At 40.5% G+C, this 12,997-nt stretch overlaps 1 protein-coding gene across 2 annotated transcripts in view; it reads right to left on the bottom strand.

Annotated features, from left to right (window-relative positions):
* Positions 1 to 12,997, bottom strand: part of PIK3R1 (phosphoinositide-3-kinase regulatory subunit 1) — a 62,548-nt gene that overhangs the window by 40,614 nt on the left and 8,937 nt on the right. For both annotated transcript variants that reach the window (XM_083576146.1, XM_083576147.1), the window contains exon 2: positions 11,645 to 12,375. In XM_083576146.1, coding sequence (XP_083432272.1) covers positions 11,645 to 11,978 — 334 coding nt within the window. In that variant the 5' untranslated portion in view covers positions 11,979 to 12,375. The remainder of the gene's footprint in view (positions 1 to 11,644; positions 12,376 to 12,997) is intronic.

Raw genomic sequence — 12,997 nt, 5'->3', positions numbered from 1 at the left:
GGGAGAGTTGCACCAACGTATGTTGGCAAAAATGCTCAAACATCATAGATATTTACACTATCAAATTTTTTTTTACTTCAGTCATTCAAATGGTGGGCATTTAACTTTAATGAACAGCTTATGAAGGAACCTTAATTATGGCCAAGCTCACAAAAGTTACAAACTTGTCTCCTGCTCCATAAAAAGAGGGGGGGGAGTGCCATTTCTCCTAAATTGCAAAATCTTCCCTGCCCACATGCCTCGAGGCAATTCTTCATCACCAGAGGCAAATAGAAAAGTGTCTATTTACAAATCTGGGAGCTGCCAATAGGCAGTCAGGGTGGAGGCAGTAAGGAGAGCGTGCCAGTAACCGCTGAGAAGTGATGATGGGACCCTGAGTGTCTCAGTCAGCACTATGCAAGCATATAGTTGTCAAGCACCTAGCATTCTCCAGTGATGCCAGCAATACACACTGTGGGTTCCTAGCAGTTGCACACTTACATAGTGCTGACTGAGACATCCCCTGAAGTGACCACTTTTCCTCTCCATCTGACTGTTAGGCACAAGATCATGCCTTCTCTCTCAAAGTGCCCAGCAGTGCCTGACACAATTCTGACCAGCAAACAGCCTTATTTGCTGAAAGCTGTCTGGAGTGGTCAAACTAGCCTGTAACCGTTTTAAATCAAGGGTGCATTCACTGCAAAGAGCTTTTGAGAAATTAGTGAGGACAACTGTCAGTTTATTAACAACAAGGGGTCTTAAAAAGCCCATGGCATGTATTGCAGCTATTACCATCTCACTGGTAATTATTATGCCCCAAAATTATTATGCCCCATTAGAATTCATTTCTGGACCACAAATAATTAATAGTAAAGATTTTTGTTAGCATCAGCACAAAAATATATCCCAGAGAGGAAACTGCAAAAATACAGAACTGGTGGCAGTTAAGGGTGGTTTTTTAAAAGCTTGTTTTTTCCTTTCTTTTTTTACCATCACTTTGCAGCATCAGTGCACTTGAGGAGGCCCCTTCCTGGATGAACAGAGGTCCTTTAAAATCTAGATATCTGATTTAAAAACAAGTAGCTCTTGTTATGTACCATTGTATGACTGAACATGCATTCCTCAACACTTTCTCCTACTAACAAGCAAGACTCTGAAGCCCATAGAGAGGTCAAGTCTCTGAACTGGATTATGCTAGGAAAAGCCCTCAATAATGCTTTTCATAAAAATGCTTATGCAGGCTAATTATCAGCTAAATTATTCCGGATTTGGAACAGCCGACTGGATTTGAATTGGCAAGAACTCTAAATCTGTTCTATAGTCCATGTTCAAAAGCTTAAAATCAAACAGCAACCATTTCTGAAGCTTCTTTCTCTCAAGAGAAGTAATCATAATTTATAAAGCAAAGAATAGCCTCCCCCTCTTTAAAAAAAGACATGTACTCATGTTTGCTGTGGCATTCTGTGGCAATAAATTCCATAATTATTGAGAGAAGTTTAGCTTACTTTTATTTGTCCTGAATTTGTGACTGATCAATTCCACTGTATCACTCTTATGTTCTAGTGTTTGGAGAGAATTTTCTCTCTCTCATAATTCTCTCCACACTTTTCATAATGATGAGTTATCGTCTTCTTTTGCCCCCTAAACTCAGCAGCTGGAACTTCTCAAGCCTTCCTTCATAGGTGATGGTCCACATACATCCCTTCATTATTTTCTCTCTCACACACACACACAACCAATTTTCTTGCTATACAATCAGCAGGTGCTGTCAGTGAGCTTTTTGCTATGAACCAAGGATCTCATGAACAATTTCAACCAACTTGGACACCATCAGCATCTATGTGCAATCAGGAACTTTTGTCTCACGATGCACCACTTTGCATGTGCTTAGGCTGAAGTTGTTATGAAGCTGCACAGCCATAATGTCTAGAAATATCTCTTTGCCGTCTGCTTTAGTGTTGGGTTAAAAGCATGAGCAGACCCCAGTTTAAATATTAGCTCAGCCACAAACTTGCTAAGTAGCCTTCAGTACAGTTTCTCAAGTCTTAGCATCTCTTCTCATCTGTAGTATGTGGAAGAATAATATTGGCCTGCCTTGTTGGATTTTTGTTGTTGCAAGGACTGCTAAGATTAAGTATTCAAGTGACTGTTTAAAACTGAAGATTTACAGCCTGATACACAACACTGACAGGAAGCTCTTAATCCATTCCTGGCCCTGTCTGGAATTCACATGTTGTCATTGCTTGCTCACAGTTGAGACCAGGATGCAAGCCCCGCTTCTCTGAGTATCAGTTTCTCTTTCAACAAAAGACAAAAGCACATGTATGGGGATAGCTCTGAGCTGTAGTAATCAGCACCCTGCTTTCTTACACAAAGGAAGAGCAGTCATTCATTCACTTGGGGAGTCCAATTCTATGTCTCCTGCTGCTGGTCAGCGAAGAGTCTTCCCCTTGCTCCAGCAAGTTTAATCAGACTATTAGACCCCTCAGTACTGTTCTCACTACTAACCGTTACAGCAAGGCATGCAAGTAAAAAAGAGAGACCAGTTTTGACTATGAATGAAATGAGCCACAGATGCAAGATAATGAGTTGGGTTTTGCTGCATTTACAGTGCAGGGCAATTATGACTAAATCTCTGCTTGTAACAGAAAGCAATCGCAGTGGCGCAAACTGTGTCGTTCACCTGCTCACCATTCATCATGAGATGTCCTATGATGTTCAGTTTAGCAGGCAAGCAGCTGTGTGAGCTTCTGTACTCACTGCGGCAGTGATTACTTTTGCCTCCAGTGACTTGCACTTTGAGAAAGCAGCATTGTGGGGTTTGCAGCTGGGAGACTCAGATTCAAGAACTGTCTTAGGGCCCACTCTGGGTTTTATCCTGAGAAATGCAGTTACAGCCCCACAGATAATAGAGAGTGCAGCGGAGGGACTATCAGCAGAAGATCAGCAAGTTGAAGGGGTCGGTTCCCATCCACCTGCTTATTCTTCTCTGTAAACGCTGCCCCCTGTATTGGGATGATGATTTCCTGCCTTTGCATTGTGAAGGAAAGCTCACGTTCCCATATACAGTGGTACCTCAGGTTAAGTACTTAATTCGTTCCGGAGGTCCGTTCTTAACCTGAAACTGTTCTTAACCTGAAGCACCACTTTAGCTAATGGGGCCTCCTGCTGCTGCCGCGCCGCTGGAGTACAATTTCTGTTCTCATCCTGAAGCAAAGTTCTTAACCTGAAGCACTATTTCTGGGTTAGCGGAGTCTGTAACCTGAAGCGTATGTAACCTGAAGCGTATGTAACCCGAGATACCACTGTAATGTCTACCTTGGCTCCTTAAGCCACATTATAACTTCAAGTGAGCCACACCAAAGTCACATCCCTGTGTAAAACACAGCTAAATTTTACTACAAATCTCTAAACATCTTAGGCTTATCTAAGCTTGGCTCCTCCTCTATTCCTCATTCCATTTCATTCTAAGATCAGCCATGACTAGCCTCCTAATATTTGTATGTGATACATTCAGTGACGGGGGTGGAAATTTTTCCACTACTATATTTTTCCGTGGAAATTTTTCCATTTCTAAAATGCATATGCCATAAAATTGATTAGTAACACAATGAAAGGATACTATACTATGCAATACTAGTCTAATTACACAGCTCCTGAACTGTATTGTTTCAAGTGAGTCATTCCTAAACACACATGCATATACGGTGGTACCTTGGTTCTCGAAGTTAATCTGTTCCAGCAATCCGTTCGACTCCTGAAACCGTTCAAAAACCAAGGTGTCGCTTCTGATTGGCTGCAGGAGCTTCCTGCACTCAAGTGGAAGCCACGTTGGACATTCAGCTTCCGAAAAACGTTTGCAAACCGGAACACTTACTTCTGGGTTTGCAGCATTCGGGAGCCGATTTGTTCGAGAACCAAGGTACCACTGTATAACAAAGCTAAACACACTGATTTCTAAGCATGCTAAAATTGGCCTAACAAGTTTTTGGTCCCTTCATTTCTTTTCTTAGCCAGTTTCTTGAGTTGTGTGTTAAAATATTTACAAGCATTCAGAGAAGAATAATTTCCCAGTAAAGCTTTGAACGAAGCATTTAGTCAACACTAAGGCTGCCCTTCTATTAACATGTGCTGCTGAGCGTAAGGTCAATGGGACTTATTTCTGAGTAGACATATACTGCAGTGCAGGTGTGGTTTACTGACTTTTCAGCAATCAACCACACAGTTCAATTCAAACACTTCTTAGGGGGGAAAACTGTGATATGTATGCAGCGTATTAAATCCCAATGTTGCACTGTGCTTTTAAAGTTTTGTTTGCTAAATAAATGCAAGTCAAACAAACATGCTAACCAACTTCAATCTATTCAGGGCATCAGAAAGTTTGCTGGAACTCCATTCACTGGATCCGTTCAGACAACAAAAAGGCACAGACAGAAGAGCTCTTGGTCTCTGTTGCAGCTGTGGAATTCCCCTCCCCTTGGATGCAAGCCAAAAAAACTAAGCATATTTTTTAGAAGCACTGTAAGACCTTTGTCTGGGCTGGCTTCTGGGGTCAGGGTTTAGTCAACATAAGTTTTTTTAAAAAAAATAAAATTAAAATATGTTGTGTTTTATTTGATTTTATGCATTGTTATATAGTGCACTATCTTTGTTATAGGACAGGATGAGAATTTAAAGAATTAGGACATGGCATTTGAATCTTTCTGTTTTGAAATAAAAATTAAAAGCTGGCTGGATTTAATAAAGCAAACCCAACCACTCCTTCAGTACTGTCAGTATAATGCCACAGAATGCGTAAGCCATAACCACTGCTAAATACTTAAAGTGCAACACAAATGCCCTTTTCATTCCAGGCTATTAAAATAAGGTAATTCCTCAGATTTCAGCCTTCAGACTGATTTCATGGTAATTCATCATGGACACAAGATTTTAAGCAAGATACACATGCAGAAAGTTTTATGGCCAGCTGCACTGCAGACATCTGCGTTCTTTCACAAGAAACTGTGTATCTGTAAATGGCATTAAGAAAAGGTTTAAGGGGGCATGGTGGTACAGAATTAATCATTTCTTGGCAAGAAATTAGCAGCTGCAAATGACCACGTTTTGCAAAAAACCCAAGTCTTCCTTTATAAGTAAACCCCAAGTGAAAGACTGCTAAACCTGTAGACTGTGTCAGCAATGCACATTACCACCAATTAAGAACATCCTTCAATTTTGTATTAGAAGTTGGGTGGGATGGGGGTTTGGGGTTGGTATGCAATTGTCTATTTTAACATAAGCAAGTGGCCCTAAAAGTAGACAAGACGACAGGTTTTGGCTTTCTTTTAATTTTAGCAGGAGTTATAATCAGATACACTACTAGGTTGAAACCATTAGATACAATATTTAAATAAGATGTCTGTCTTGGTTGGGTGGGGGTACACACATGAAGACTGGATTCCATTTTATTACTTTCAATCCATCAATTACTTGTGTTAAATATTTTTGGGACTATGAGTATTTACCAGCAGATGGAGTCAAACAGCAGTTAGAGAAGCTCTGTGGCATTGAGGGGGAAGTGGTTTAGCCTCTTAAAAATAAATAAATCAGTTGTTCAAATGTAACACCAAAAATATGCCAAGCAAACTGATAATCCCATCCCTTTTGTGTGTATGTTACTTAAGATTAAAAGCTACCTAGAAGTCCTTTGATAAATCAGCCATTTAGCCCTTAAAAACAACCACTAGTGAACAGAAACTTCCTAAACAGGTAGACATTTTAGGAGGCATATTGAAATGTCAATCCATTTTTCAACAGTATTAATGTAAAAGTTGTTCAGAAAGTGTATTACCATGTCCATCTATATCAGAGTTCCCCAAACTTGGGTCTCTTATCTGTTTTTGGATTAAAACTCCCATCATCCCTAGCTAGCAGGACCCACCCACCCTGTGGAACAGCCCTCCCATCAGATGTCAAGGAAGTGAGTAACTATAGAACCTTTAGACGTCATCTGAAGGCAACCCTGTATAGGGAAGCCTATTAATGTTTGAAGTTTTACTGTCTTTCTATGCGTGCTAGAAGCTGCCCAGAGTGGCTGGGGCAACCCAGTCAGATGGGCAGGGTATAACACCACCACCACCAACAACAACAAATTGTAATAATTCCTTCCCCTTTTCTTCTTCTCCTTAGGAATAAAACAGCCATATATATTTGTGTGTATGTACACATACACACATACTTGCATCCACACACCCCTCTTCATTGAGGAGTTCAGAATTGTTAGCATGCATACATTAGCCCTCTTTAGGGATTAACAGTGGCTAACTATACAGAGGCTGCAGGGTTCAGGAAGTCAGCCCCACGTCCCTCCATCCTGACATTCCTGCATTTATGGTGTTGAACGGGCTTATTATCCCACTTCAGATCTTCCTGCTCAAAGTGGGAAGGCGCAGGGTGAAGGGGTGGAGCCAACACGTACATCTTTGTGCCTCCTACGCAGGTATTTAGAACACCTGAAGAGAACTATTATCTCTGTGGGCAAACATGTAGATATAGCCCATTCTTGGATTTCCTGCACATCTGCAAGTCCATGATGTACAAGTCCATGATGGGATACCAACTTCTCAGCTACTTTGTTTGATTGCTATTTTAGAGTACAGGGATCAAGATACATATTGAAATGTGAGTTAGAGCAGGAGGTTACTTGTAAATGTCACAGGTTTTAAAAACACCTGGTTTTGCAATATATTTCATGGATACACCAACACGTTTGGGGAAACCAAGAATTCCCCACTATCCTGGCTTTAGACAACTGCCTCCCACAGAAGTATCTGTACAAATATTGAAGAGACTTCATATATTATTCCACATCTTTGTAAATAATGCAATAAACTTTTGAAACATTTTATTTCTGGGTCTGGAAAACAGCTGTAGAGATTTTTCCAAGCTGAGATATTGTCACTTATCTCTTCAGAAGCTTTATTTCAGGAGTAAACAACCAACCCCACTTGCTTTGCTGGGGAATCAGACCAGTAGATTGCAATGCCTCTTAAAAGAAACACAAATATGCTGTAGAATAGGATGCTGTTTCACAGCGTTGAACTGTCAATTTTCAATATTTTACTATCACTAAAGACTCCTGATATTGTTTATTTGTACAAGTAGCCTCTCTCCCTTGAGGAAGATGTCCCTAGGGATTATCTGAATTCTTCTGCAGGGTGCTCATAATTGCATTTCCCTCTCTGTGCAATTCCCAACAAAAGACAGAACATACATAAAGACCATGCTGTTCAGCTTTGTCGAATGTTGTCAAATGGAGAGGTGAAACTCACAAAGATATGTCCTCCCCTTCACCGCTATGTCTCTCCCTCTCCCCCCGCAAGGTTATTTTGGAAACTTTTTACCTTTGAAAATATATTTCTAATATTAATTGGTAGGACAACCACCATACCCAAAAGTGATTGTGTGTGTGTGTGTGTGTGTGTGTGTGTGTGTGTGTGTGGAAACACATAGAATAACCAATAAATGTCTTAAAGGTTATACAGATTATTATTCTTTTGGCAGGAGGAGTAATAGAAGTGCCCTCCATCTTGCAACCATATGATTATACCAGCACTGATACTCACACAAATGTTAGTGGAGTAGAATAAGCCGAAGGGGAAAGGGAAACATACTTTGGGAGGTATCCAACAAAAATTTGCTCAGAATGGATGCATTGAAACAAACAGGATTAAGTTAGGTCCATTAATTTCAATGGGCCTCCTCTGAGCAAAACTTAGTTGAAGACCATCCATACTTCTCCAATCACCCCAATTCTCCCCCCCCCCCAATAATGATCAAGTATAAACAGCACTGTCTACAAAATTTCAAGGGGATGTTCCTGAATTTCATCCATAAGTTATGGCTATTTGGTTACCACAGCAGTGTGACAGCCGGTTCCTGTTGGCTAAATTCCTTATGGCTCCAATCTGAAAAGAGAAACCACACCATGTGGGCGAGTAATGTGGTTTCTTCCAAGACCAACATCCCTGGAAGAAATGATACTGGTGTTTGACATAACCACATGGTTTCCCCATATCACATAATTCCTCTTTCTAGATATGACAATAACAGAAAGAGTTCTAAACATGGGGAAGCAGTAGCACCCATCATTAAGATAATGTTAAATTGGCCCTTACTGTCAAGATGTACTTACATGAGTACACAGAGGTCCTACCCTCAGATAATCACTGGAATTCCCAATAACTAATTTTTATTTTAATAACGGGGGGTTAGAAAGAGGAATTTCATTTTTCTGCAGTAAGGCTAACCATGTTATTATATTAAAAAAGTGTTTTGTGGCATCTTAAAGATTAATGTATTTCTTATGTCACAGTCACATGCTTTTGGTAAGCAAGGTCCACTTCATCAGATGGGCGAAATGTTATCCTAAATTGCTGGATACATGCAAAGGGAAAGGATTGTAAGCAATGAGGTCAAAGGAACATGAAGGGAAAAGTGAAGACTGATACTTATGTTAAAAGCTTAAACGTATGTAGAACAATTCACAAAGCAAAACAGTGCTGAAGATAACAAAGATCCTGGAATGGTAAGCCAGTTACTAATTTGTTAAGTAATTAGAGTGCTACAAAACTGTTACTTTAACTGCAAAAGGCTGAGACGAAACTGTTGAAAACAATTATTATTTGTCGTCCACGACCCCTTAAGAATTTCTATGTTATGTAGCCTATGTTATTTAGGCATACATTAAATTGCTTTGGTTAGCATTATATATTTTAAATCCTAGGTTAGCATAGAGAATTAAATTTGAAAAAGAAAACATTTCTGTTAGCTAATTAAAGCTCAGCCTTCCTCAAACATAGTGCACAAATTTCAATCACATCTGTTGATTTCAGGATATGTATGCTCACAAAGACAAAACACTTGTCTGATTAAGGAAAGAGAAGTGTTCCAAGTATCAAGTTACTAAGTCTGATAAACAAAAGCAGAAACCCCAAATAAAGCTTGTTTTGTTTATGGGAACACATGTTAAAAATAGTTTGGGGGAAAGGTACCATGGTGAATATATCAGTGAGAAACCACAACAGAGGCCTAATCTGTAAACTATACAACTATGTTTTCATTTTCAATTTGACTCCAAGTAGTACAGTAAGAAACATCACTCCTCATGTGCTCCCTCTCCTACTGATGGAGCAGTATGAAAAAATTAAGCCTGGAAAATATGAACTTGACCAAATACAATCAAGCAAGCTTTACATCAAGTCTCCTTATAGCCAAAATGCACTCTAATGTGCAGAACAATGGTTTATTATCCTGGGAAGGTTCCTGTTGGTTTGCTGCCCACATTCATTTGGACTATATAAAAGATTAACCATTTCATTATCCTGGGAACAGAATTTCCACTTTTAATAATTTACACTGTGATTCCAGAAGAGGGAAGGCACCAGTGCTGGTATTTAAGCACCAAATATTTTCCCCACACCATAGGATCCAAAGGCATTTCTTAATATCTAATATGTGAGGGGAGATTATGTTTTCAACATAAAGCTGTAGGCAGCCATATTGTCACTACTTTGTGGAACACTCACACAGTTGTGAATTATTCCCTCTGTTGTTCTAAAAAGGATCTATTAAACATGCAAGGTGCTTACATTTGCCATGTGTAAGAAAGACAGCAGAAAGTACCATGTTACATGTTTCCACTTTCTCTTCTACTTTGTGGGCATTCTGAATAACAGAATCTCCCCAGGCAACGTCAAAGGAGATGGATGTACACAGATACATGTAGCCAGAGCCACCTCTTGCAATTCAGTTCCATTCCACTTTGCCACCTTCCCATCAGCGACTACTTTTCTGAATCAAGCTTTAACATTTTACCACTCTGTACTACTTTGGGATTTTGGTGGGCAGGCGGCATTCTGGGGTCCATGAAAGGCGAAGATGACAAACACTGTTACTCAACAAACAAAGCGATAAAGATTCACGTTAAGTGAATTCATTTAAAGTAACAAAAATGATTTCCTAGTAAGTTACTTCTGTTGTCACACACACACATGAGAGCTTGAAGAGAACACGAAGGACCAGAAGTCACCAAGACTAAGTGTTGCATCCAACTGGCATCTCTCTAATGATGGAAGACTCTCTGATCCATTGGAACCTTCCATCAGGAGAAGATGAGAGTGAGGCAATTTCCAGTGATTCCCATGCCCCCTTGCAAGCACCAAACCATTGCCCATGCTGTTCCAGAGGGTCCTCCCAACTCTCTGGAGCAAATATGGGGGGCATAGACTGTGGGGAGGTGAAAGAATTAGTGAAAACCATCTCCTTCCCAACCTCCTTCTCTTACATGTATATATTTCTTACAAAAAAAGTTGATTGACCTGGCTTTCAATACCAGTATGCTTCAGAGGACAGCAAAAATACATTTAGGCCCAATCCAAGGCATTTTGCCGTCTGAAGCAAAGGACAAAATGGTGTTTCCCTCAAGCAAAAACCAGCTGGGCCAGCAGTTGAAGCTTACATTAACACTAGTGATAAGATGGCATCGTTCACTGTATCTGAGGCAGCAGGCCACATTTAGGAGGGGGGGCAGTGGAAGGACTGGAGGAATCTGGAGGAGCAGCCATGGGCCGCTGCAGCAGCATCTGCCACCTGAGATGGTTGCCTCATTCTGCATGATGGTAGGGCTGGCCCCTATTACATTTAAAAACCATGTATTTATCTGAATAAAGTTAGTGTATGTTTTCTTAAATATTAAGCTATATTAGCAGAACTGGCACATGAATACAACCCAACAGTACCAGTGATATTTCATTTCCATTTACAGCCGCAAGTAATAGTTTCAGTGATATGTGTGGTTACAACTACTCAGGTGTTATTGAAATAGTTATAATTCATGTATGCAGATCATACACATTGCCAGACTCCCATCAGCCTCAGGCAGTGCAGCCAATAATCTTGGGTGATGGGAACTATAGTTCAGTATCTGGAGGGCACCATGTTGGTTACAGCTTCTCTAAACTGAAATATTTATTATCTTAGAATTTCCCTGTCCTATGTGTTAGACCAACAGATTTTTTTTTTGGGGGGGGGTTACATTCAGGACACCCTTTCCACACTTGTCTTGAAGAGAACCCCTGCTTTTTGCAGAGGGTTCTGTAGATTTTCAAGTGCACAGCACTGAAGAGAGTACAGATCTCACCCTAGTTGACTTGACAACATGCCCTGAGACTCAAAAGGGTAAAATGTTACAGAGGAAATTTGGTAGTAATGGAAAATATATCTTTAAAGAAAACTCGTTTGCCGTTACCAACATTCTTACTGAAGTACCACAGGGTTCTCTGGAACACAGTCTGAAGGCAAGTATGCTGAAGTACTTCCCAAAACCATTATGGTTTTTGCTATTTTATGGTCATGCTGCACAAGGGCAATCAAAATGCAAGGAAAGCATGAACTCTTTTCTAGCCCAAATAGGAAAATGCAGATGTTACAAAGTGAACATGGTTTAGAGAAATACGAATAATAATAATAATAATAATAATAATAATAATAATAATAATAATAAAGCTACCAGTGTTCTGACCAATTTCAATGACTTACCGTTTGCAGTATCCACTTAATATTCCATAGAATAAAGGTTTGGACATTGAACCACAATGATTAGGGATGGGGGAGAGTCGCTACTAACCTGGTTGATCATTGTCTGTTCCTACTCTTGCTGGACTTGGTGCCACAGGAAGAGGTCGAACAGGACGAGGCTTTGGAGTTGGGGGACAAATCTTTTTTCTCCCGATATATTCTACGTAAGTTCCTGGGAAGTCCCCCCTTTCTCCAGTAGTTTCGTTATAACCATTCAGCCAACCGATTTCCTCAGGTTTTTCTTCTTCCCCGTCATTGAATCCAAGGGCCACTAAAGTACCTTTATTCACAGTTAAAATATCTCCCAGGTGCAAGTCAATGTCTTCCTCTCGTTCTTTTTTGTAATCGTATAAAGCTCTGTACTGGTATCCTTCTGCACTCATTTTGGCAAAGGTCTTAACATTCAATTATTTTAGCGAATAACAGCAACACAGTGCTACTCGGTTTTATTGTATATACAGCGAAAGAAGTTATAAACAGGGGAAGTAACGTGTCAGTTAGAAGGACTGTAACACAAACACATAAGAAGCACCAGAATCTGTGGCTGTACAGCTGAGGCTGTATGTGCGTCTTTTACATTTAATCAGTGAAATTTCAGAAGAGTGGACTTTTATCTATGTATAGACTCCCAGCTAGTTCCTTTTCAGGTCAGCTTGGCACTTATGGGCACAATTTTTCAAGGTGGGCTGAAAATTACTCCTTGCTGCACCTCCTTCTGATGTACTTGCTGGAAAATGTTCACTTTTCTTTTTGCGGTGGAGTTCTGCACACATACTTCACCTACGGAGGAAGAAAAAAATTCAAACATGAAATTAACGTAATTACTCCCATTCTCATTGAAGGCTCTAGCTATGGTAAGTTCAGGTTCTAGTGGGGAATGTTTCAGAAACAGGTGTGCTGGCACATAACAAAAATTATAATGGAAGACCTGACAAAACGGACTTCAAAGTAGAACTCCAAGGAGGTACGCCAACCCAGAAAAGAATCTACTTGGCACCAAGAGGAAGCTCCTACACGAGCACCCCTCTTTTTGTAATATAGATAGGGGGTGAGCACTAACAACTTCAGTGCATGTACTGAAACCTAGTTTCCAGTGTGCCACTTCTTGTAGTACTGCCTCTACTTTGGAAATCAAGTCCAGTCTGGTGGGACAGAGCAAGGTGGAGCAACATTGCTTGCCTGGCTTCTCACTGAGGAGGTCACTGCCAGTAACTGAGAGGAGCACACTGGTGTGGAAATAAGTATGATGTGGGCAGAGAGGTGGGGGGATCAGGTTGACTGTCCCCACAGCATGCCACCCGCCCCACCGTCTCGCCTCTCTCAGTTACCAGCAGCGACCTCTGCATTGGGAAACCAGGTGAACAATGCTTCTGCATTCCAGTCCAGGGGTTGCTAGAATGGA

The sequence above is a fragment of the Podarcis filfolensis genome, assembly GCF_964270895.1.
Source record: "Podarcis filfolensis genome assembly, chromosome: 11".
Taxonomy (NCBI): Eukaryota; Metazoa; Chordata; class Lepidosauria; order Squamata; family Lacertidae; genus Podarcis; species Podarcis filfolensis.
Note: the sequence above shows the minus strand (reverse complement) of the source record. Positions and strands in the feature narration are given on the sequence as shown.